Here is a 26,554-nt window from a genome sequence, read left to right as displayed (position 1 = left end):
TCTTCAAACCCAATGCCCTGGGTGTGCTGCAACCATGGGAGAGTTGCAGCATGCATGTGGGATTTAACATGTTGCAGGAAAAGTGCAGGAAAGCCATGGTCTGTCTTCTCTTCAGGTAGGGCTTGGGATTTGAGCAGTAAGTACAGGACAGCCCATATTGCACAGGGCATCTGGCGACTGAACGCCAGGCAACCTCTGTACCGCAGGCGATCCTCCAGCCCTGTCTGCATGGCTACCGCTTTGCTCTCCTAGAGCTCCTATGCTTCACCGACTAGGCGGTACTGAAATTAGATCCCACAGCATGCCTGTGGATAATGACTTATCTTTCCTCTAAAGATAGGGAAACTGGAGTAGAGACAGGGATATTTTCCTGCTGTGGAGAGGTTTCAATTATTTTCATCCTTGAATATGACATCTGTGATCTGGGATTTCTGCCTCCCACCCCACTTGTTCTTGCACTGGAGTAGGATGGGGGCACCTGGCTTTGACAGAAAGGGACAATGTAAGGCAGGAAGACCCACTTGGATCCCCACAAAAAATATGTTGGGTTTTTTATTCAGTAGGGCAGTACCCTTCTCAGCTGGGGGCAGGGGGAACAAGGCAGATCTTTAGGAATTTTTTGGAACCTTTGCTGACTGTCAGCCAGATAGCTGTAAAAACACTTACGTGGGGCCAGGTCTGAAAACACTGCAGGGCCATCCTCTTTGCTGGAGAGACTTCATATGGAGACTGGTTGAAAACCAGCGAGGCAATGGACATTGATGCATTTCTTTTTCATTGTCACAGCTGATAGAAAGAGCTGGTTTATATATTCACCGACATGATGTAGGTAGCAAAAGCTAGATCTCACGTAAGTGTCTGTAATAGCCCTTGGCCCCTCCGGCAGGCACCCAGAGGTCCCTGCTGCCCAGGCGTCCAGGGCCACCCCAGTGCCAGTGGGTCAGTGCATCTTTCCTGCCCAAGGAAAGGTGAAGGACACCTAGTTTCATGGATCCCAAAAATCTCCTGAGGAGCCTGACTTGCTGGCTGTGCAAGTGCCCAGAGCCCATCTCACATGTACTGATGATTTCTGCCCCTTGTGAAACACAGGCACAGCTGGTATTTTCTTCTAAAGCTTGGATGGTGGAGGTACATGTCCCTTATGCAGCAGCTTGTAGCAAGAGCAACCAAGGATGCTGTGCTGTGCTCAGGCTGGTGCTTGTCATCTCCTACTCCATCACGGTGGCTGAATGTGCACAGATCGGTCAGTGGGACACCACAATTGGCACAGGGGCATCGTCGCCATCAAGGGACTGCTCTTCCCGTGGGATTAGAGACAGGTTCCTTCTGGTGACCATGCTTGTTCGTATGGTTCTTGTCTCCTTTTCCCATCCTCTCCTTTCACCTAAGTCCTGAAATACTGTCTAAAGAGGAAAACTTTCTTCATCAAAGGAAAGGGAGTGCCCCAGCCCTGCTCTGAAATAGCCTGTGTCTGCTGGGTTACAGTTTTCAGTCACTGATGAGACGATGATGAGTGGGTTAAATGGAATGTTGAGTTCCTCCTCCTGACATGAATAATTCTGTCTTTTGGGCACAGGTTGAAGGAGCACAGCAAGCCCTGCCCAGCGCAGGTCCTAGGAAAACGCAGATTGTCAGGGAGAAATACGTGTTTGGAGCATGTGTGGATACAAGGACCTGAGTGCATCCCTGAGCCAAGGCAGTGCCAGCTGATTTGCATCACATTTTGGTGCACGCAATTTTCCCTTTGCACCACGTAGCTGAAATCCCTGGACTTCATTCCAGGGTCAGGCCCTCAAGTCCTTTCTTATGTCTAGCCTGCAGTCTCAGCGTGATGACATCCTGCTGCCAGTAGCTCATTTGTAAGCAAGGGAAAAATCAACCCATTCTAATTTTGAATATGCTAAATGACTAATAGAGCTAATTGTGGCCTCTGCTCTTGTAACAGCCTGAAAGTGAAAAAGAGATGCTGACGCAACAGGGCAAAGGACATTTTCTAGTTCTGACAATAACTCAGCAGCCCGGACTTAAGCATCCATGTGCCTTTGCAGAGAAGGTGCTGCACTGCCAGCAGCCCGCTCTGACCGGGGTCTTGCTCATCTCTGTCATTTACTTCAGGTTTTGGCCATCAGTACAATCTTAAACATCATCATTCTTGGCTTCACTCTGGTACCTGCCAGAACATACAGAAACCCTGTGATGGATCAAGCAAACCCAGAAGAGTAGAATACCTGTAATGCAGCCCCAATTTGTTATTTTTACCAAAAGCAGCAGCGTGCAGAGCACAGACATAGGAGTGGGAGAGTGGGGAAGCACTATTTTAAGTCAACCAGCACAGGACGCGGTTCTTAGCTCAAAACCAAAATGACCTGCTTGCATTATAAAATAAATGAAATTTTTAGCAATAACTGGAAGTCTGTGCAGCCACATATATAGGGAGCAAAGTAGTTTGTTTACACGATACTGGTTACACTGCATTTCAGGGTAACAAATGTCAGTGCAGTACTGAGAGCAGAGCAAACCCAGTAGTTTGGGTTTAGCTGTGAGTTTAACTGTTACTGCTACAGACTGCAATGAGAGACTCCTGAATTGCTTCCCACCATTGATATTGGGGCGTATGTCTTGGTCAAAGAAACTCTGTAAGCATTGTTACTCTTTGGCAAACGAGCTTTAAAGTGGAGAACATTTCAGAAGGGTAAAATCAAAGACATTAAGATTATGAATGTTATCAGTAAGCATAAAACATAGAATAGAATGGTTTGGGTTGGAAGGGACCTCAAAGATCATCTCGTTCCAACCCCCCTGCCATGGGCAGGGACACCCTCCACTAGACCACGTTGCCCAAAGCCCCATCCAACCTGGCCTTGAACACATCCAGGGAGGGGGCATCCACAGCCTCTCTGGGCAACCTGTTCCAGTGCCTCACCACCCTCACAGTAAAGAATTTTTTCCTAATATCTAAGCTAAATCTACCCTCCTTCATTTTACACCCATTACCCCTTGTCCTATCACTACACTCCCTGATAAACAGTCCCTCTCCAGCTTTCCTGTAGGCCCCTTCAGGTACTGGAAGGCTGCTGTAAGGTGTCCCTGGAGCCTTCTCTTCTCCAGGCTGAACAACCCCAACTCTCTCAGCCTGTCTTCATAGGAGAGGTGCTCCAGCCCTCTGATCACATTCGTGGCCCTCCTCTGGACTTGTTCCAACAGGTCCACATCCTTCTTGTACTGGGGACCCCAGAGCTGGACACAGTACTCCAGGTGGGTGGGGTCTCACGAGAGTGGAGTAAAGGGGGAGGATCACACTGGCTGCTTGAACACTTTCTCTGTATTCCTTCCAGGCTACCTGCCCTCACTTCCAGCCTCTGTAGGCTTCCTTTTTGTGTTTGAGTTTGTCCAGGAGCTCCTTGTCCATCCATGCAGGCCTCCTGGCATTTTTGCCTGACTTCCTCTTTGTTGGAATGCACTGCTCCTAAGCTTGGAGGAGATGATCCTTGAATACTAACCAGCTTTCTTGAGCCCCTCTTCCTTTCAGGGCTTTGTCCCATGGTACACTCTCTACCAAGCAGATCTCTGAAGAGGCCAAAGTCTGCTCTCCTGAAGTCCAGGGTAGTCAGCTTGCTGTGTGCCTTCCTCACTGCCCTGAGGATCCTAAACTCCACCATTTCATGGTCACCACAGCCAAGGCTGCTCTTGAGCTTCACATTCCCCATCAGCCTCTCCTTACTGGTAAGAACATCGTCCAGCATGGCACCTCTCATTGTTGGCTCCTCTATCGCTTGGAGAAGGAAGTTACCATCTACATAATAATAATTAATAATTATAATAATAATTAAAGTCTCCTTTTTTAAAGGGAATGCAATAGTCAACTGCTAATTAGAAATTCATACTTGCTCTTGTGTATTTTTTCTTTTCTCTTTTGTCCTCTCAAATAACAGCATTAACAGGAGAGCAACCAAGCTAATGAAACCCTCTATGACCTTCCCTACCTTTCTCGGCTGGATAAGCAGTGGCACATGCTGGGGGGTAGTTCAGAACTGCACTTAGAGTAGAAAGGGGTTGAATAATACCTGCCTTTGCCTGTCAAGGACATTAGTTTGGTCCTCTGCCCTAGGCAGCCAAGTTTCACAAGTCACAGAAGGACTTCACATCTTTGACACATCACCTTTTCTGCCAAAGTTGGCCAGGAATAGTCATCACGTCAAAATGTATTGTAAAATGAGAGAAGGGAACATGCAGCACAGCCTCACAAATCCCATTGATTGGGAGACCAAGGCCAAAACCAAGGTAGGTGGTTACAAGGTATTTATAGCAAGGGAATGGTGTTTTGCAAGGATACTTAATTTATTGTCGCCATTTTTGACTGAGAAATACATCATTATCCAAAAATTCAGAGCACCTCAGAGATTATACAGCAGCATTCTTCCACTCCTTACCACTGCTAGTCATTCAGCGAAGTATCTCCATGTGCTGCAGGTTGCTGATGGTAACGTGCACTTTTTTGGGGAGCAAAGGCTCTGCTTTCCACAAGGAGAGCTGGGCCCTGCATGCACTCAGCAAACTCCACATCAGGTAACACCACATGTCTAAACACCTGAGTAGAAAGGTGGGCAAAATGCACTTCAGAAGCTACAGAAGACAGCTCATTTGGTAGAACCACAGGAAAAGTTCATGTGTGAAATATGAAGGTATTAATGATGAGAAACCCCACAGATGTTTAAAATTTGTGTTTAGAAGGAAGTATATGACTTGACTATGGTGAATTAGGTGCAATGGTCTGGTTAAGTGCACAAGGCAGGTCTGTTCTGACAATGAAGGTAGGCTGCCTCCTGTTTTGGTGTTTTCAAGTGCTTGCTTTTCCAGCAGCAGAGGAAGTCACCAGGGCACGGCCACAACACGGGGAGAATCTTATTTACCTACAGCAGTCAGAAGAGGTGCACCCGTGTTTGGGTGGATTTGGCCTACAGGGCAAAACCGAGAGCAGCTGGGTAGAAACCAGGTAGCAGGAGGAGCAGAGGATGGACTGAGACAGTGCTTGTCAACATACAGTTTAAAAAACAAGGAACACAAATGGTCTTTCACCTATACATGATTCTGGTCATGAAATATTTGCATTTTTTTTGGCATCAGATTCTCCAGCTACTTTCAATTAGTTTTAGATACAGTGAGCTGAACAGATTCAGATTTCACTGAACCAAACCCATTGCCATTATCAGAGGGTAAGCAACGCAGTACTGCCGTTCTTAAACAGAGATGGCAGGGCCACAGTCGGGAACTAGATGAAGTACTCTAATAAACTACAGTAAAACAGGAATTAAGTTTTTGTTTTCCTTAACATTAAAAAACCCCAGAATATTTTAACTGCAAAGGAGAAAAAGCAGATCCTACAATGGTTTTACTTACATAAGTAATCATGAGTTGAGCGGTTTCTGTAAAGAAGGATTATTCACCCATAGAACAATTTGCTGCACTGAGGTGTTTTTTCCCCTCCACTCCTCTCCCCCCAGGGTTACAGCTGGACCCCCCACTGGGGAGCCATCAGGACCCAGACAACACATCTCTGACAGGTGGCCTTCACAAAAAAACCCTACGAGGGGCAAGATGATGTACTGGGCCAGCAGGAGCTGTAGAAAATCAGCAAAGCTTTCATTCTTTCCCCTCCGTAAGAGTCACCAGCAGAACTTGAACTCCCCCCAGACTGACAGCGCACTCACCACCTGCTTGTAGCAGCGATCCTGCACGGACCACAAAGATTACAGGTTTCTGGAAACAGTTCTGGAAGAAAATTGCTAGTGGCAACTGACCACCTAGCCAAATGTCCCACCAGCTGTTTTTTGGCATCTGCTGGCCCTGAATAAGATGCTCTTATTGTATACAAATTCTGAGTCTTTGCTGCTCGAGCTGAAGAACAGGCCTCTTGACTGCAGTGTAATAGGATAAGCTTGTCAAGCGGTACAGCTGCTAAAGGGTGAAAATCACAGAAATGCTCCATTTGCCATATTCCTTCAGAACAAACTGCATGCTAAAGTAAAAGGCAGATGGCTCGGTCATGGTAGAGACCCCTCAGCTCTGTTCCCAACTCTGCCTGAATAGCCCCGTGCCAGCTATATTATCATTCATCAGTTAATTTGTTTTCTGTTGTGTTTTTTCTTTTTTTCCCCCTAAGCCAGGAAAACTGGCCTCATAATCAGGGTTGGGAAAGATACAGAAATTGTGAAAACACTCATCGCAAGTGCAAACGCTAGAATTCCTTGTTCCTTGGTTTACAGAAGGCCTCTCACTAAACTTCAGGACCTTTTAAGAGCACTTGACACAACAGATTGTCTTGGAGACCGAAATGCCAATACGAAGAACCCTGATTAAAGAGATTAAAAAATGGTTCTAAAGACAATGCCATGTTTTGGGGAACATGAGTTGCTACTCTCAAGAATTTATAGACTGAGGGGTGGCTGTTCTGCCTCGGGTGATGCAGGCTGGCAGCTCCTCCAAAGCATGGTTGCTGTCACCTGCCAGAGGAATTCTCTGTAGCTGTCTAAATGGGGAAAAAAGCTGACTCGAGGTCAACTTAGTCAGCTTGTCTTGATTGAAGTCCCTGTTATCTCCACAATGACAGCTGAGATCATTTGACCTGGTCAGGCTGTAACCATGACCACTTCAAACACTCCCTAGCTGGTAGCAGCAGCAGCTGGTGGAAAGGTGCTGCTGGCAGCACAACCAGCTCCACCATCAGAAGGGTTAAACCTTCCTCCCCCTCACTCCGACGCTTACTGCCCACAGGGACTCAAAATGAAGTATGTACAAGTCAGAGAGCTGCTCAGCTCCTCGTCTGCAGGAGACCAGTGGCAGCATTACGTTCAGCCTGAGCAAAAGAAATTGAGGACTCCAGCCCACCAAAGTGTTTTCCCATTATTGGGTTGATTTGATTGAGGGAGGGGAAAAAAAATTCCAAGTACCCTTTAGCAACATGACCTTACAAACCTGTTGGAAGCTCTTGTTATTTTCAGAGTTTTGCATTATTTTCCAGTAAACTTTCTTATTGAACAATTTGGTCCAGCTTTGAATAATTTGGTCCAACAGATTTTATTCTTACACACTTAATGAGCAAAATGCTCCCTCTATGCCTTTGCAATAGCAAAAATTAGAAATTAAAATTTTAAATTTATATTTAAATTTATTGAATATATTTAATATATTTAATATATTTATATATTTAATTTAAATTTATATTTAATTTAAGAATTAAAAATTACAAAGTTTCACAGAATTCAAGGGTTCCTGTGATATTCATCAACAGTCATGCAGGATTTGGCCTAGAGAAAGGGCTCCTGAACAGCAAGAGATGGAAACAGGACCCAGTCACACAAAGTGGTGTCAGACTTGTGGTCTGCCTTTGGGCCCAGGGTCTGCTAAAAGTGAGCAACTTTCCAGGTAAAAAAGGAACAGAAACTCACGGGGAATGACACAAAGTTAGTGTAGGTGTATTTCAGGTTCTTTAGGGTTTAACTCTGAACTCATTTATCCCCTTAATTCCTGAATTAACATGCAATGCAAATCTCGTTATTACTACACAAACCCTAGTCTACACAATCATGAGCAAAACCCAAGGCCAGTCCCCAATGCAGAAAGGTTAATATCTAAAAGCAGAATCAGAGAACTTGAGACTCACCAGAAAACCAAAGGAAACACCAAAATGCAATTCTCAATGTATTTATTTTAAAGATTACTTCCCATTGTCCTCATAATTTTAAAGATTTTTTTTTTGGATCTGCTAGTGTAGAAGTACGGCCTTGGAGAACTTTACCTAGTTGCAGATTAATACTACCCAACTTTCACATTCGGCATGCTACTAGGACAAACTTTGCCATGAAAGTGCTTCTGACATCAGCACATTTCATGTTTAATCCCAAGGATCTGTTTATTTTCTAATTACAGTTTAAAAGAGCAGAATTGTTTTTGTGTGAAGCAATGATATATATCATAATATAGTTTCCCCTACAGACAACATACGTGACAATGTGTATGACAGGCATAATACACACAATTAAGAAGAGTGTGTGACAGATTAGTGACCAGAAGTCATGAAAGAGCAGAGGGATAAAACAAAAGTTGTGAATATTTGATCACTTTTAAGAGTTAATTTGATCATCATAACCCTTTTGTATTCTTTTTTTGGCAAAAATCAGACCGTGCAAGTATCATTAGAACAAGTGCCCAAGAAAAACATGAACAATAAATGATGAAATATAGACTCGAAAGATACTGTAATATTGAATTTCCATTATGAAATTTAGAGACTATTCTAGTGACAATTAAACAAGCTATTCTGCCAAGGAAAGAGAAAAAAAAATACTTTCGTGTTTAAGTACCAGAATGTGAATTGCAAAACACACAACAAAACCTCTATCCAAGCAAAGAATTGTGCAAAGACTTAGACACTGGTAGTACATAAATTAAAAAGAACACCCCTTCAGCACAGCACATATTAAGCTCTTTCCTCTCTCCTCCTCTGCTCAAAAGCCATCCTCTATTTTCACTACAGCCTCCATGAGCAAAATGGACTTTTCTTATCCTCAGATCTTCAACTTCACCTCTAATAGTCTTCTGCACACTAGAAAGGATTTTCCTTTCTCCACTACAGACTTCTATGTTGGTTTGGAGCGTGTAAGCCTCATCTTTCATCTCTTTGATGAGAAAAGCCCCAATGGAGCATTTTACTGTGGCAAAACCTGTGCTTTTAGTAGTGTCCTATTTTCTCTCTTGTAAATAGCTTTGCTTTCAAACTGCCACTCAGGCTTGTGGCCACCACCATCCCAGGCACACTTCGTCAGCACAGACATCAGTAAAGTTGCTTGTACAGGCACTGACTGGGAGTTTACCGGCAATAATTGCATTAGAATAATTTTACACAACACTTGTTGGCAGCTTAAGCAATTTTTACTCAATCTGTCTGAAGAACAGTGCCTTTTAGGGTAACTACATCCATTCTGGGTTGATATGCCATGGTGCATTCTTCTACTAAAATTTAAGATAGCTATTGAAACACACCGGCACTCTGAGATTAGCCAAACCAACCAAACTTCCTGATTTCTTTTTTTAGTGTCCATTAATTTATCTGATTATTTGTAATTCAATACAATTTAAAAAACAAACAAAAAACAACTTTCAAGCTCATACATACAGCATTGCTGAGCATTGCTGTGTTACCAATTACACATATGCATCGGCTGCTCCAGAAAACCAGCAAGCAGACAGCGATGCGGCTACGGAGAATTTGAGAACGCCACCAGAATCATCAGTGGGATGCCACACGAATACTACTAAAAGAGGAGAAAGCTGTTACTTCTCTTCAATGTATCTTCTAGCTTTCTCTGTATCTTTGTCCCTCTTTCTGCTCCTGTTTGCTCAGGATCTCAGAAGGGTATTCCCCATCCCAGGGCATGAAACTCAACATTTACTTCTGTAACGTTCCTCCTATGGTTAGCCTGTAATATTTTTCCTATTCTCAAATTACTTGATAAAAGAGGACATACCACTGTCACAGTTTTGCAATTAATTATATTCTGGAGTCATACAACAGGTCAGTAGCAGAACCAAAACCAGAACGTCAGGCTCGGGTCAGCGCTCCATCCATGCTGCATTCAAAGGACACTTCTGTCAGCCTGGACTGGTGGCTGTCCCGACTGCTTAGCTAAGATGAGCCACGCACAGCGAGCATGAGGAAGCAGCAGGCACAGACAACAGCCTGGGTACACAGGGCAACTGATGTACTTTTCATCTTCTGACCAAAGAAGAGGTCACAAGACAGTGAAGTTTTATTAAAACTAGATTCCATTTTTATTACTCTTATCCAACTTTTTTTTTAAAGTACAGAACGCAAAGGCTTTACACTTTTGCTTTCACTTTTTTTCACGTGTGAAATCTCCTCTCCTTGAAACTGCTTTGCCATTAACTTACAGAGAAGGTCCACGTGGCTGCAGCTGGACTGCTGCTGGTACCTTGGTGGATGGATGCCTTCACAGCTGCCTGGGCTTCTCTACACTGCACAGCTCTCTGCACCGCAGGCACCTCCCCGGCAGGGCTGGGAATAAAGCCTGCGTATCCTAAGCACCCCCCTGTTCCAGCTGAGATTACTCCGCTAAATGAAGATGCATCACAGGTTTTGTGTGTTTCAAATGGATAATAAATGATGTTATAAGGTCACAAACATCAGAGGCATCTCTGAGCTTAACAGATGCAAAATTCAATACACCAATCCATTTTGAAGATAAAAATGTTAATAATGGTTTCATAGTCTAAGTAATGAATATAAATTTTCTCCCCAAACCCGATGACATTTCCTGAATCAAAATTGGTTGGACTTTGCTCTCTATCCAAGCATAGTTTTCTCTTGCTTCATTTAAGGTTCTGGAAATCAAAGTTACTGGCCTTTCACATGCAGCTGTCACTTATGTGAGTAACCTTGGATTTATTAAAATTCTTTATTCTATTACTAAGGACAGCAAAATATTATTTCCATCCCATTTTCAACAAATGTCTCATGGGTTTTATTACTGTAGACAAGTAAGATGTTCCTGGAATGGGAAACATGTGAAAAATCTTAAAATGGTTTCAAAAAGGTATGTTTCATTTCCTAGAACACAGCAGAGACAGTTTTACCTGCGAGAAATCCTGAACTACCTGATCGATTCTCTTATGGTAATAATTACAAGGCAACATTATTGATGCAATATAAATGGTTCTTTTTTTCAAAACAGCTTTCTCATGTTTACCTCAAAGTGCAATATTTGGTATACTGTACAGCAAAATACAGACAAAATAAAACAATTAATATATGGGATAAATTTTTGTATGTATTAATGTTGAGAAAATAAGACTGAGAATTATTCAAAACTTAGATATGTTAATATAAAATAACTTGAACAACTAAAATACATATTTGTGTAAAAACCCAAAAATTAACAACTGAAATCCTCTTTTAGGGATCGTTAAAGAACAGAACTTTGCTTAAAGAAGTCTCTAAACTTTGCTTAAACTGCAAAACATTGTAAACATGCACATGTAATACAACTTTCAAGCTTTCATACTTACGTTACTGAAATTATATATATCTGTAACGTTGGCACCGCATCTTTGGGAAGTTCAACAGCAATATGTACATCAACCTTTTCACTACCTTATTGCTAAATCAAGAAAACAGTTATACACTAATTTCCTTTAAAAACAGTCTTATTGAAAGAGAGCATTAAACTGTATATTAGATACAAGAGAATAAGAATAAATCACAAACCCACACGGTTTGTTTTGAAAACTCAGTTGTTCTGCTAACGTTGGTAAATCAACACACTAAGGTAGCGACCCCTTTACTGCACACAGTCAAACCTTCCTTTCACTCATGTGCTCCTTATGTACAATTGAAACTGAGTATCGGCACTGAAGCAGGAACCGTGTCCGAATAACATCTCATAGAAATAATTTAAAACCATTTTCTAAATTACCAGAATAATGACAGTAAGTCAGACTTGTTGACGCATTTTATTGTGAGATGGGGAGTCTGGTAAAAAACTAGAAAATGACCATGATGTAACAAGGAACTTAAAAATGAAGTTTCAGATTGTAACATACATACATGAATACAGGAACAAATTGGCACAAAAATGTTAAACATTGTTCCCAACACTGTTTATAAGATTATTCTAATTTGGCTTACTAAGGAAATGAGAGTTTTATGGTTAGACTAATCTCTTAATAAAACTGCAGAGCATCATGCTATTAGTCACACAGTGAATTTCAAAATTTAAGAGCTTTATATTAAAAACTGGGTAAAGGTAAAATGAATTGATTGCAATTGTAAAATTAATACATTCCCATTTTAATTCTTCTGTTCTACAGTCCAAGGCAAGTATAAATGTTAACATAACACTGTTAAATCAAATCTCAATGCAAGAGAACCGATTGCATCTCTACTTTAAATCTTATCAACTTTCCAAATTTTCATACTAAAATATATTATTGTATTAATACAAACTACAGTATTATACACTACACTGTGTAATAAATAAAGAAATATAAAAATAAGACACATAAATATAAAAGTTTTCTAAAACTAAAAAGGTACATATGTCAGTAAGAAGGGTATTAATACTGCCAGGTTTGAAGACATACAGTACAAAATGTTGCACAGATCTATAAACTAAAAGAAATAAAATAATACTGATAGGTAAAAATCAGCTAACATTGTTAATAAATGGGGTCCATAATAACTAACATTTGAAAATACTTATGAGCCAGATAACATGTCATGTATGTGTCTGAAATTAAAGTAAACCAATAAAGCAATAAAGCAGATTAGAAAATTTCCCTTGTAATTATTGTAGAGAAATTCTGCAAGTCAGGTATTAACCCAAAATACCACCAAATAATTAAATAATGAAACATACCAGTGTTCTTACTTCTCTGATGGCTGAGTGTTTTTTTCCCCATGATTAGTTTAGAAGTTTGATACAAATCAACAAATGCTAGTTATTGTAGGCCACACATTGGGTAAAGGCTGCTCAGAGCCTTTGTAATACCGATAAATGGCACTTACAGCACACAGGTCTTGCATAAGGCCAAAGGAGATACAAAGCTTCATATCATATCCTTCATATTGTTACTACATACTCAAAACACAATTACAAACACTGATTTTGACGACTTTGCTGTCCTTACCAGTATTAACACTGTTAGTCCCTGCAATCAGAACTCAACGACAATCTTTTCAACTACATTTTTAATCACATGAGTAAGAAACTTCAGTTCTTCTATCATCTGCTTTCTTAAGGCTAACAATACACTTTAAATGATAATATGCTCTACTACAACATCTAATGTCATAAACCGCTACCTTCTAGGTTGAATTTACAAAGGTAGCCAAGCACTGTTTGCAACTGCATTACAGGTTTCTGCAAAAGGGAATTTTGTAGTGCAGAAGTTCTCACATTTTAAAACATAAGAAAATACTGAAGCGGATTTAGGAAATGTTTTACCATTTTAAAAAAAAAAAATTCATATAAATCTCTCCCAATTGTACAGCTTAAAAATTAATCAACTAAAGAATGAAAATTAATACTGATAAAACAAACAATGCCAGATGCTTGTCTAATAAATCAGGCTTCCTACAACCTGTTAAATCTTTGCTTCCAGAGTCACTGTATTTTTCTAATCTGCTTCATGTTATAAACTTGTTCCTAACTTTGAAAACTGTGTGAAAAATTACTAAGTTTGAGGTTCAGGCACACCTGGATTTCTTTTTTTTTTCTTTTTCTTTTTTTTATATATATATTTTTTTACACAGTAGTGAACAGAAAACACAGTATGCAGGCTACTGCGTTTCCATGAAAAGCATGTATAATATAGAACGAACTTCATTACCAATTTTTTTTCCGTATAGAAAAAACTATCATTTAAGCTTTATTTGTTTTTTTCTTCAGACACCTGCCCATTACTCTGTATAACTTCTGGTTCTGCATTGCTTGCTTGATTTACAGCTTCATCATCCTTGTTACCTTCAGTTTTCCTTTCTTCTTCTTCTTCTTCATCCTCTACTTCTTGTAGTTTCCTACATTCTTTTTCTTCCTGAAGTCCTTCTATCTCTTTTTCTTCCTCCTCCTCCTCTTCTTTTTCACTGTCTTCCTCTTCTTCCCTGGTTAGACTCTCTCTTTCATCCGAGTCGATCTGCGATGGAGATGCCCTGGCACCAGCATGCTCGTTACTGAGGACCTCCTGGCCCGTCTCCTCCTGTTCCGTGCTGTCACGCTCTTCTGCCTCTCTTTTGCAATAGGAGTAGCGATGATTCATGTGTTGAGAGTAAGACCCCGAGTGTGAAAATCGCTTTCCACATTTGTCACATTGGTAGGGTTTTTCCCCAGAATGCAGTCGCATGTGTTCGATCAAATGGTGTTTGTGTTTAAATGCTTTTTTACAGATTCCACACTCATGAGGTCTTTTACCTACAAAATAGAGCACAAACAATTGGACATCTTGTAGCTGAAGTTTTAAAAATTTATACTGTTGCTTTCATCATAAAATGTTGTTGGTGAATGTATTACCAGCAATTAATAATTTTATTTAACAAGATGTTCTACTCCACACATTATCAACCCGAGTTTCCCACCTGAACCCAAAGGATGAAGGTGCAAGGGTACATTGTCACAATTACAAGGGTAATTTGTAAATATTTTAGGAAAACTGAACATAGAATGACAAACAGATCTTCAGATGTAACTTCTAGCATAAAAAGTGGGAATATAAGTAAATCAGAAAAGGAGACATTTTTCTTGCAGTAAACACTATTTTGACTCAAAACCATTTAAACTTTTCTGTATTGATGGAAATTGCATATCGACTAAGCTTTTCTGTTGGTTTTTGTGTACCAAGTCCTTCTTCCATGTTATCATAGGTAAAGGGAAAATCGTTCTCAAATCTAGGCTGGCACAGGTAAATGCCTTATGTACAAAACTTGCTGACTACACATACATTAACAAGAAAAATCTGCTTCGTTTCACTTAGTTTTCTTTCTGCTGTTTTCCAGCTTTCTACTTTGTTGCCTTGTTTTCATAGTCTCGTATATACATAACAGGAGCCTAGTAATGTTTTTAATTTTAACACGCAAGGTTCTTATGCAAAACAACTTTGCACAGTCTTAGCCCAGACATAAAAGACAGAGACAGTAAGACAGCAGGTTTTTTGTTCACCCAAATCAGATGATCAAGACTTCCATGTCAGCTTAAGCCAAACAAGCAGCGAGGTCGGTGCTGGGGTCTTTTCCCAAGTAACAAACGATGGGATGAGAGGAAACAGCCTCAAGTTGTGCCAGGGGAGGTTTAGATTGGATATTAGGAAAAATTTCTTCCCAGAAAGGGTTGTCAATCACTGGAACAGGCTGCCCAGGGAAGTGGTGGAGTCACCATCCCTGGGGGTATTTAAAAGACATGTAGATGTGGTGCTTAGGGACACGGTTTAGAGGTGGGCTTGGCAGTGCTGGGTTAAGGATTGGTCTCAATGATCTTAAAGGTCTTTTCCAACCTAAATGAATCTATGATTCTGAACACTGCACTTAATTTAAAAGTAGAATGGGAAGAATGATTGTGTTATGAAAAGGAGGAGTTAAAAGAATCTCAGGACAGGAAAGGTATGAAAATAAATCGTCTTAACAAATACAACTTGAGAAACTTGATCAAGTGGTAAAGACAAAATGGAATCTTTTATCTTTTTAATTGTATATGTGAGATGAAATGAAAACATTAATATGCAGAAATATAATATAGGCACCTAACCATGAAAAAAAGATTTTTCTTTTAAGACATCACAGAAGAAATGAGAGCAACATTTATTATTAAAAAAAAAGACTAAAGATACTAGAACTGGAGTCAAAAGGACCAACTATGAGAAATTAAAAATCAAAGCCGAAAGGGTGTTTTGTTTGGGGTTACATTCCATGTTTAATGAATGGCTGTTAACTTCAGATCACTACAAATGTGGCTCAATATGAGAATCCTTCATGCTAGATAGATACACTGCCTTTCATGTAAAGTATCATACACATACATGATCCTTTCTTCTTAATTTGTAATTTTAATTTTTAATTTTTCTTAATTTATAACCAGGCAAGGTAGATTAGAAGCAATACATCCTTGGTTACAGGCTGTGGCTTGCAGATGATTGTCCATGAGCCAGATGGAAGAAACTCCCCTTTTTCTATTCAAGCTTTAGGTCTTACAAATTTAAAGAAACACAGAACTGCAGTTCTGTCAAACAAACATACAAAACATAGGCTTCTAAAGAAAGCTGTGCACAGATGGTAAGGAGGACTATTACCCTTCCTTACACTTTCTGAGAACTGGATTCCAGTTGCTATTATCAGTTACGCACTACCAATGAAATAATGATCTGAAACTGGTTTTCCTGGTACATACCTGTGTGTTCATACTTATGTCTCAATAATGAGCTGCTCTTCTGGAATATTTTGTCACATAAATCACATGCATATATCCCGTTTTCTGTCTTTCTCATCTTTTTCTTTGGAGGTGTTGAATCAGAATCATTTTGATCTTCTACATTCGATACTCCTTCTGAGCTAGTGTCTTGCCTTTCATCCTTAAGAAAAATTGCAAGAAAGGTTGAGTTCAGTAAAAAAACGCACTGATGCAGCACACAATCTATAAAATGTAAGCTGAAGCTGCCCTATTATTCTCATTCAATTCTGTAAACAGCCAAACGAAACTGTTTAGACTTACACAGTCAAAAAAACCTTTCGCTGCATCACTCTGCTCTGCAGTCCCTGCCACCATACAGATGCAGAGTCCTCACTGGGACTGACGTTAATCATGTCCGAATCTGACTGTTGGCCAGGTCTGAGCTACACTGACACATCGTGGTTTAAGGCCCATAAAATAACTGCAATGTTAGGGAATATAACCTATAACCTACCTCAGTAAGTTGGAAGAGCAAATCTAGTATCTAACTACATTTTTCAACTAATATTTGTCACCCATATGTTGCCATCTCACAGATTTTATGGAAGTTAAGACTGTATTTTTTGATGAAGTTTTCACAAAAAGCTATTTAAGTTACCACTCGAATTTGCATATTTGAATACCCTCTTCCTCATAAAACTGCCACAAATGCTATTTAACCCAAAATTCGCGGGATTTCAAATGTTTCATTAACAAAATTTTTTTAAAATATCATAACTGTTGTTTATTTCTAAGCATTTCAAGTGTTGAAGCTCACCTGTAAGCAGCGCAGCATTTTCTACTGATATCAGCAGTATCACTACACACAGAATTAATTTTATCATATATTATCAAATCTGAATATAAAAATGTGCATGTTCACTACCTCAAATGGTGTCTGTCTCATAAACTTTAACAGGTAAGCAACCTTGTAATTCTTCAAGGGTCCTCAGTCTCTGGCAATACAGAAGCCCGCATAAAATGCCAGACAGCCAATTTCTAAGATTTAATTAGAAACGCTCACTCTTTATGTGAGCCACTTTTCTGTTCTGCTCTGTGCCTACCTCAACATGCACAGAAGTTTCTCAGGAGGACTAACTCCGATTAAATCACATCTGGATGTACCCAGGGAGGAACAGGGGAGGATAAAGGAATGCAGATGAGGAAGATAAATACCTGCCCAACTTCCAATTGAGAATACATCTGAATTTTGTTTAAAGTGTCATTATGGGGTAGGATGAATTCAGCCACTCTGCAAGCCAAGAAAGCAGAGTAACATGAAGGGAGTAGCCAAAAGTTGCAAAGAGTTTATTTTCTGGATGTGGAGAAAGAGGAGATACGGGGCCAGCAAGAAAAACAAGCCACAGCCTTATTTTGTTTTCTGATCAGGAGAGTGAGACTGTCTTTAAAATACTGAGCACTAATGTCCTAGAAGACACTTCTGAATGACTGAATATGGTGAAGAACTGACTTGTCCACACACAGAACTATAGAATTTCTGTCAGTCTGAACTCAAGCTGCCTGAGCTAACTAGCTTTGTGGAGGACTTAACAGTAACATCTGCCACCCATTAACAATCAAGCCAAATAAACCTGATAGCTTATATTTACATTTTTATTTAATTTATCCTGACAGTTTTCTGTTGGTTTAGCACGGATACAGAATGAATGCATCATACACAACATACAGGAATGCAGGGACCAAAGTACCTGATTTCCATTGGCTTGGGTCTGTTTTGGTGGTGTTTCTTGAACTGCAGGAGTAACTGTAGTAGAGTATGTATAAGCCACCTGTGGAATCAAAATGGTTTGCTTATTGGCAGCGAGAGCTCTCAAGCATGGAACACTGTTCTGGTCAGCAATGGCAACAATTGTAGGTAACTGGGCAGTGACTGTAGGTATAGCGATATTTATGGGATTGGCACTTGGTGGGATTACATTTACAATAGGATCAGAGTCTGTAATACTGTTGTCCTTTTGTGGTTCTTTTTTTGCACAAGTTAAGTTCAAAGGTTCTTCTTGCACAGAATAAACACTGTTCTGGTAAACACTAGTTATGGTAGATCTTTCCAATAGTTCTCCATGTTGCTTTGGTAGCGAAAGGTCAAGAGGTTCAATTTGTGGCTCTTCTTGTACACCCTCTGCTGTGTACGTATAACCCTGTGAATTTCTTGATGAAGAAAGGTTTAGTGGCGATGGGGATGGCGTGCTACTGCGTGAACCATTCAGAGTTGATCCCCCTGGTAAAGTCTGAGATTTTGTTGTATTGACAGCATTTTCTGAGTTACTTGTGCTGTTCTGGGGTTCGCTTGTGTTTGTAGTTGCTGTTTGTTCATCATTATCTGTGGGACTGCTTAATTTAACTTGTTCAGGAGAAGATGGTCCAGAAGACTGCACAGAAATTTGTCCAGCTTGCATTTTTTCAAACCACTTTTTTACCACATCCAGTGGTAGGTTTACTGAATCTGCTATTTTTGAAAGCTCTTCTGCGCTTGGTTGTGCATTTAATGCATAATACGCTTTTAGGAGCGATAGAAGGTTCTTTAAAGGTGGCTGACCAGGAGATAAGTTGCTCTCCCCAGTTTCTGATGGGACAGGGGAGTCAGGCTTCTCAGCTTCTGTTCCACTGGGCTGAGGAAGCTGAGGAGGATTTTTTGTTTCATAGTGCTTTAATTCTTGAAGTGCATTAAGATCTCCTGGACAGTCATCACAAAGAAGACAAGTGCTATCATTGGTCTCTCCTTCAAAGTTCTTATCTTTCTCAGACTTCACTGTAAGATCTTCTGGTAATTTTTCATTTTTGCAACTATTTGTAGGAACAGAGTTTTCTTTTTTTAGATTTTGTGGAACAACCTGAAGTTGACTTGGCTGCTCCAAGCTGTAGTTGATGATAATTTTGGTTGTCCCATCTTGGTCAACCAAAGGAAGACTGATAGCTGAAATGAGGGAATGGCCAGCTTGTTGTATAGGTGCATTGCTGATTGTTTCTTGTTCTTTGGACGCAAGATTAGCATGATTGTTTTCCAATACTTGCCTTATTACATTACCATCCACTGCCACTTTAAGTACATTTTGAATGTCACTTAAGTTGATGCTTATGGGAGACACCAGACCTACTGTTGGTAGAACAACAGCTTGCACCACACCCTGAGGAGAACTGGTTGCCTGCAATGGGCTACCACCACTAAAAACCCCATTCTGCAAAGGGGCCGAACAATTAATTCCTGAAGCAACCACTATGGGCTTGAATTCATAATCCACAGGTTCAGTTTTAATTTGGTTAACAGGAAGTTGCTCTTGCAAGGGTTTATTTTCTATCTTTTGTCGTATCTGTGGTCTTGCTGGGCTACCTGGTGATGCAGAAAGGGAAGGGGAGGAGCACTGAGACGTCTTGAGCCCTGACCGAGCTCGACCATTCACGGGCATCAAACCAATACACTTCTTACTGCTTATGTGTGAACTGTATGAACCAGAATGGGAAAAACGTTTCTTGCAGTTTGGGCACTCATATGGCTTCTCTCCTAAAGACAACAAAAAAGAAGAAAAAAGGCATATGCAGTAGTTTACCAGGTTACAGCGTGACTTCATCAAGCAACAGTAACTAGAAAAGAATACATCAAAATGACTTCTCAAAGAGTCCTAGGGAAAAAAAAAATCCTGTACAGTGAATTGAACAGTAAGAGTAATTGTGCCATCTATAGCTCGGACCCTAGGGTCCTTTAATAAGTTTGTGATCCACTAGTAGATATAGGATGGAGCCCACATGATCACGATGCATTCCAGTATTTCCCAGTAACTATCTACATATCACATAAATGAGTCTATATGATACTTGCAGATTTCATTAAACTCCATTCAAGTAGTACCACTGCTAACTTCACAAGCTGCATAAACTACTTCAGAATGGAAAAAAAATAGAATATGATTAACCAAAGGAAAAATACAAATGCCATAAATGCAAGTCATACTATATAAGGAGTTATGCACATTTTATTGTGGCAAACTTAGATACAATATATCCGTATCTTCCTACAATACTCATCAGCTGAATAAGAACAGGGAAAGTTTAAGTAAAGGGAAAGGAGACACATGCAGAAGACGGATGTACATTTGCCTTCAGAGAAGAATGTCAGGTTAAATTGCTGGGAAGACGCATGCAACCATGCAATCATTACACCTATAGCCAGAGTGGCTTTTCAGGGGTCTGTGCTACAGAGGAAAAAGAAAGAGCCAAACTAGCTGGCTTGCTTCAGATGGAAAAGTACGTTGGCTGAGGCTTTCTCACTCACAGGCACAGTGCCACTACCCTCTGGAAATAAAATTGTTTGCTGAAGGAGGACTTCTAAGTGAGGTGCTCTTAATTGCTGTTATCATGGCTGAGCAACTGATAAGAAAGGAAAAGATGGCTTAAAACCTTGTTTTCAGACTTTCTGTCAATGGGTAAATTTGAGTTAGAAAGAGATATTGAGAATCTCTTTTGACCGACCACATCTTATTATTATATATTAAATTTCTTACAAATTGGAACTTTTCTTATAAATAGAAACTTTTGTGACAGTATACCACAGTTCCAGACCTGTGTCATGAGGCTACTTTTAATACGGTATTTTAATAAAATCACTGCCATAGACAGTAGGAAGCATAGTAGTTATGCCCTGATCATTACCAATTAAAATTTTCTAGCAAGGCTCCTAACATGCTGAGCGGTCTACAAACACTGAGAAAAACCAGACAATTGAAAAGGACCAGAAGGATGCCCCATTTCTTCTGCCACAAGTGAAGTTTTCCTTAACTGTCAGAGCTTAAGCTGCAACTGGAAATCCTCTTGAGTTATCCTACGCATTTCCTGCACAAAGCTGAAGATTGCAGTCAGTGCTTACAGAGTCCCAGAGAAAGAAAAAGGAAGGCACTAGTATTTTAAACTTAGACTTACAAGACTGATATCACATCAAAGTTATGAAGAGTGGAAATGGCAACATTAGTACACAATTGAATGCTTGGTTTATTTACCACTGTGGATTCGTAGGTGCTCCTTTAGGTGATGCTTATATTTAAAAGCTTTCCCACATTCAGTGCACTTGAATTTTCGATTACCACTGGACTGTGTCACATGTCTCTGTAAGAAAGAATTGGTAATTATTGCACAGGACAGCATGTTGGAAAAACATCTTGTATTTTCACACTGTAACAGAGAAAACGCAATACAAAACTGAAAAGAATCAATCATAATTTTAAGAGACTGAAGGTGGTATGCGTTATGCATGAAAGAGAAAAAATTAGAAGTCAGGTTAAAACTGAGCCATGTGCATCTGCATAACTCTGGTACAGTAAAAAAAAAAACCAAAACCCCAACTAAACCCCAAATATATTTTCCCCTTCTCCTAACTTCAGATGAAGCTTGCACTCACATGTTATGTGAGTAAGAAGTTCCAGGATGCATGCTAATACTACTTGTGAAAACAAAAAAACCAAGAAAAACCCCAAGCCCACCACCCACAGAATATGTCACGCAGGATAGAGAAACATTAAAGCATATAAAAGCCTGTTTAATCAGTTGACTTGATTTTTCCATTTACATGCTTCCAGCGCTTACTATTGGCTTTGGATTCCTCTATGTAATGATGCCACAGGATTGCTCAAGAGAAGATGGCTCAGTGACAACAAAGGCACTCTCAGTCACAATTAATTCTCAAAATAAATGCAAAAAACTAAATTAAAATAAATAACAATACTGAGGGACTTCCCAAGTACACAACATCAAACCTCTTCGCTATTTGCGTTGAAGCTCTGTGGTTATTTTTGTTATATTTTGCCTTGTGAGACCATTTATTGTTAAGCTCCTAATTATTTTTACTTTATCGTTATTGTTATACTTGTTTCAAAAAAGAAAAAGCTGAGAGAGACATGTAAATATATGTAGTATATATGTGATATGTACATGCAAGATATATAATTTTATCACAAACCATATAAATCTATGAATGTATTTTTAAAGACAAAAATTACATACATTTCGGAAGCTGAGGCAGCTTAATCACCAATGTGAAATGGAGGAATTAGAAATTTTTCTGGTCAAACAAATTGTTTATTTAAAAAAACAGCGGCTCCTTTTTAAGTAGAGCTCACTTTGCAAAAAAGATACTTTACCGCCATTTGGATGCAGCTGCTGATTTTTGGTATCCGGGGCAAGTATTTTCATAAACTCATTAATAGAGCTATTCATGTACTCGGGGGAAACAGCCTGCTGATGGGCAGCTACCATGAACCGGCTGGCGTGCATTAACTTCCTCTGGTGGGAAACCGTGGCGGGGAGCTCCTACACCTAATTCTGGTCTACTGCAGTCGGCAGCGCTGGGAGCAGACGCTCACCAAGGGCTCAGGCTATTCCCCGAGTGCAGACATGGCAACCGGGGGCTGAGATCTGCGCTGGAGAATGAATAAAATGGAATAATGGGTGAATAAAAAGGCAGGATGATGTTCCTGTTCTGATTTATGCCTTTAGATCTGAAGAACCCGCAGCCATGCAGTTTGCTGGATGAAAGTCTGAGCACTCTGTTATGATACGCTGTCCAAATTATCAACCCTCCCCATGCTACACCCTGTCCTCCTTTATACGATACAGATGCTAACAGAAGACAAATTGAAACAAGATAGTCTAAATTGCTTCCAAGTACTCTAATTCAACAGTTCCCTTGGGATAAGCATTTGGTTAAGCTGCAGTTTTCACCTCTCAGCAGATACTGCTCCCACCCTCCTTGGGGTGGGCTCCTTCCCGCCTCCTCCCAGGCTCTGCAGTGAGGTCTCCACTCTGATTTATCCTGATTAGCACTTGACCCTTATTCCCGGGTTTGTCAGCTGTCTTTTGCTAGTCCACACAGCTTTTCGGCTTTGTTTAACTAAGTCCCTTGAAGGTGATGTTCTAGATGATTGTGCCTGACTCGCTGCATTTCACTTTAATGATCCAACTTCAGTGAGTCTAGAGGACCGTGTCAGGATTTACTTAAGCCTGCAGAGAATCAGTTACTACTGTTTGACTTGAGATTATGCAAGTTAAAGGATCTCAGCATATATACAGCTACTGCAGATGCTGGACTACATAAATATTCATACTAAATATCAGTGCATGCATTCAATCTGTCAGAAATGTTTCTGCTCCAGTCTTTAAAATTCAGTGTTCTGCTTCCGAGGCATGGAAGTCCACACTTCTCTTATCAGATTTTTAATGAGTTTTCCTGTTTTCCTGGTCATAGCTATAAGCTGCTTTGAACTTTCTCCTAGGCAGTGTTTCTATCTATTTTGCCTTACATATTTATATTTATTCAGCTTTCTTGGTGTCTGTCCTATAATTTTTTTTTTTTTACAAATCTGGGACATCCTCAGAGTTACTGTCCAAGATCTTCTTTAAAACTGACTGAGAAATCATAACTCTTCTCTGAACTATCATCTTTGATACTGTTCATTTTCTCAGATTCAGCTGTTTTCCCCCCTTTCAGTACTGTTAAATCCACATTTTTTGTGCCTCTGATGTGTGATTTATTTTTAATGCACTGTACATAAATGCTTTCTGCTCATTAACGAATTAACCGCAGCATTCACAAAATACTCCTCTGCATTCCTTTAAGGAACATCAGCAGGAAGGTCTGTAGCTAGCCACTAATACATCCCTGCATCAAATACTTACTGTGCTTAGGACTAACGTCCACTCTTTTCCTAGAAGGGAACATCTCCAAGCCTCTCTCTATGACCTGGTGGTTGAAAATCTGTATCTTTTTTCCTTGGATAATTCCTGACTGTTTCAGTGAGTTTCAGTTGGTTCCTGAGCGTCAGAGTGCCTCTGATAAGCTATGGAGGCATGTAATTGGGGATGGATGATAGGAAATTGTGGGGATAAAAGAAGAAAAGAAAAAGAGGGAGAATGGAATAGAATCTCAGGACCTTGCATAGTGACGAGATGGCTAACTCATGGAAGGCATTTCAGAGAACCATGCCCTCAGGTCAGCCCATGAACCAGAGAAAACAAGCTCAGAATATCTTTGGCCCTTTTTGCTGCTTCATTTAGTACTGAAATGTCATATTTTATGCGCAACTTTTTGTATATTGTCTTATAGCATGGATTGCATTTAAAAATTGTATCTCGCAAGTTCAAGCAAATGAATCAACACAATAGTTTGTTTCTTAATGGCAAAAAATGGGTACAGTAAATTTTGAATTAGCCAAACAGGATTTATGAAAGAAAAATGTGCTTCACTAAAGATCTGAGATTAAATCTGAGTCACAATCTTTATGTAATGTTAGCCAACGAACAGAAAAAACCTAATTACTTATAAATGCAGTAAAGCATTTCTGAAAACTAAAAATTAAACCCTACCACACTGCCTAGATGAATGAAAACATAAGAATTCAGATCTCATCTGTTGACAGCTTGAAAAAGTCAGACTTCAGCAGCTTACTTGCTCTGTTCATTTTTGCTCACATAACAAACCACAGCATTGTCACGGAGGACAGTAACTTCTTAATTCAAGCGCCACTTACTTGATCTCTTCCTGATTTGTGTGATGTCATGTGGCGGTCGAGCTGCGTTCTGTACGCAAACGTGTAACTGCACAAGGAGCAACTAAAGTTATCTTCATTTTTTTCATGGCGATATTTAATGTGTTCCTTCAGAGAGGTAAAACGCTTGTACCCTCGATCACAATATGGGCAAGTAAGCAGTTGGGAGAACGCATCGGGTGTTCCTACGTAGGAGAGAAAATATACCATATTTAAATAAATGTTAGTTCCAAACATTACCATCACCAAACATGCTTTACATTTACATATATTGCTATGAGAAAACATGCAGCTGCTAGAAGCTCCATCTGTTGTAGAAAAGGAATAATGATAATGTATTTTTTTTCCACAGGTATTATGTTACTAACTACAGCATGGTATGGTTGCCCCAGTGTACACTGGAGAGAGTCAGCACCCAAAACCACACCTCAGTGAGTCTGTTGGACTTCCCAATACAGCCCTAGAGCTTCTATGTATGTATTTCTGCTTAAAAAGTGGTCTGAAAATTGTGAAGCATGGTTTAAGATCTAGTAATCTTTGTAGATCTGGTTAGCTTAATCACAAACAAACCTCAAATCCTGTTTACAAATTTAAGTCTATCACTGAAACATCTAATAGTCATCCTGTTTTCAGTTCCTGAGGAATAAATAATATTTGCAAGCTGCAGAGAATATTTTCTCTCTTTACCTAACACAATTGTAAGTGAAAAGAGAACTGAAAAAACACAATTAGAAATGTGGACCTGTTGGAACAAGTCCAGAGGCAGGCTGGAACACCCCTCTATGAGGAAAGGCTGAGACACTTGCGGATGTTTAGCCTGAGGAAGAGAAGGCTCTGAGAAGGCCTTGTTGTGGCCTTTCAATACTTAAAGGGGCTCATAAGAAAGATCACAGACTTTTTAGCAGGGCCTGTTGTGATAGGACGATGAATAATGGTTTTAAACTAAAAGAGGGTAGATTCAGACTAGATATAAGGAAGAACGAGGGTGGTGAAATACTGGAACAGGTTGCCCAGAGAGGTGGTAGATGCCCCATCCCTGGAAACACTCAAGGCCAGGCTGGATGGGGCTCTGAGCAACTTGATCTAGTTGAAGATGTCCCTGCTCGTTGCAGGGGGGTTGGACTAGACAACCTTTAAATGTCTCTTCTAAACCACTCTATGATTCTATGGTACGCAGATAGGTAGGTACCTGTTAGTAGGACATACTGTCTGCAGGACAGAAAACGGAGAAGACATACTGAGTGACAGAAAGGAGAGAGATCAAATGTGAGGCCATAAATATGATTCTAAGGTGATCTGTGGAATCTGTTCTGCTGGCTTGCATGAAGTTACTTCTGTATCAGTACAGGACAAAGTGAAATCAGATTGAAGCTGAATCCTAATTTCACAAGTCTATTTCTGAGAAGACCGCATTTATGAAGTTTTAACTCCATCTCTTCTGATCACCATATATTTATCCCCCATATATAGTAACTTATTCTACCCTTGAAAATTATTTGTTAAAGGATTGAAAAAAATCTTTCTTTATAAATTAATAAAAGTGCATTTAAATAAATGTAGGGTTTGCTGCATTTGATCAAACTATCAATTTATAAAGTGTGATATTCTCCAATGCCCATGCTACTCTTCCATGCTTCCAGGGATATGGGAAGGAAATTTTACAAGGATGCATCTATGCACTGTGCTGAGTGAGAAGGTGGAAGGTCTTTACTGATTATCATTTTATGCTCTGAAGCATGAGGGACAAATTTGTACACACTGTCATTTTAAGCTGCAGAACTATAAGCATTATTAATACTCATAAAATTAACCAGTACTTCAGAAAGTACTTCTGAATTATTTATCTTCATGACCTCTTCCAGCAGTTATCACCATATATTGATTATATGCTCTATAAAGTAGCAATTCATTCTGTTTGTGTGGAATTTACTGACTTTGTTTTTACTGAATGTAGCATTGTTCTTGCAACAGTGAAAGGGAAGAGTCAGATGAGTTTTTGTTATTACTGAAAACCAATGC

At 39.9% G+C, this 26,554-nt stretch overlaps 1 protein-coding gene across 3 annotated transcripts in view; it reads right to left on the bottom strand.

Annotated features, from left to right (window-relative positions):
• Window positions 1–11,507: 11,507 nt before the first annotated feature.
• The window catches only part of ZEB1 (zinc finger E-box binding homeobox 1), a 122,263-nt gene continuing 107,216 nt past the window's right edge, over window positions 11,508–26,554 (bottom strand). For all 3 annotated transcript variants that reach the window (XM_054814338.1, XM_054814340.1, XM_054814339.1), the window contains exons 5-9: window positions 24,518–24,720; window positions 20,996–21,101; window positions 17,696–19,506; window positions 15,948–16,128; window positions 11,508–13,982 (exon numbers count right to left, since the gene is read on the bottom strand). In XM_054814338.1, the coding sequence (XP_054670313.1) occupies window positions 13,444–13,982; window positions 15,948–16,128; window positions 17,696–19,506; window positions 20,996–21,101; window positions 24,518–24,720 (2,840 nt within the window). In that variant the 3' untranslated portion in view covers window positions 11,508–13,443. The remainder of the gene's footprint in view (window positions 13,983–15,947; window positions 16,129–17,695; window positions 19,507–20,995; window positions 21,102–24,517; window positions 24,721–26,554) is intronic.

This window comes from Grus americana, chromosome 2, assembly GCF_028858705.1.
Source record: "Grus americana isolate bGruAme1 chromosome 2, bGruAme1.mat, whole genome shotgun sequence".
In the NCBI taxonomy this organism is placed as follows: Eukaryota; Metazoa; Chordata; class Aves; order Gruiformes; family Gruidae; genus Grus; species Grus americana.
Note: the sequence above shows the minus strand (reverse complement) of the source record. Positions and strands in the feature narration are given on the sequence as shown.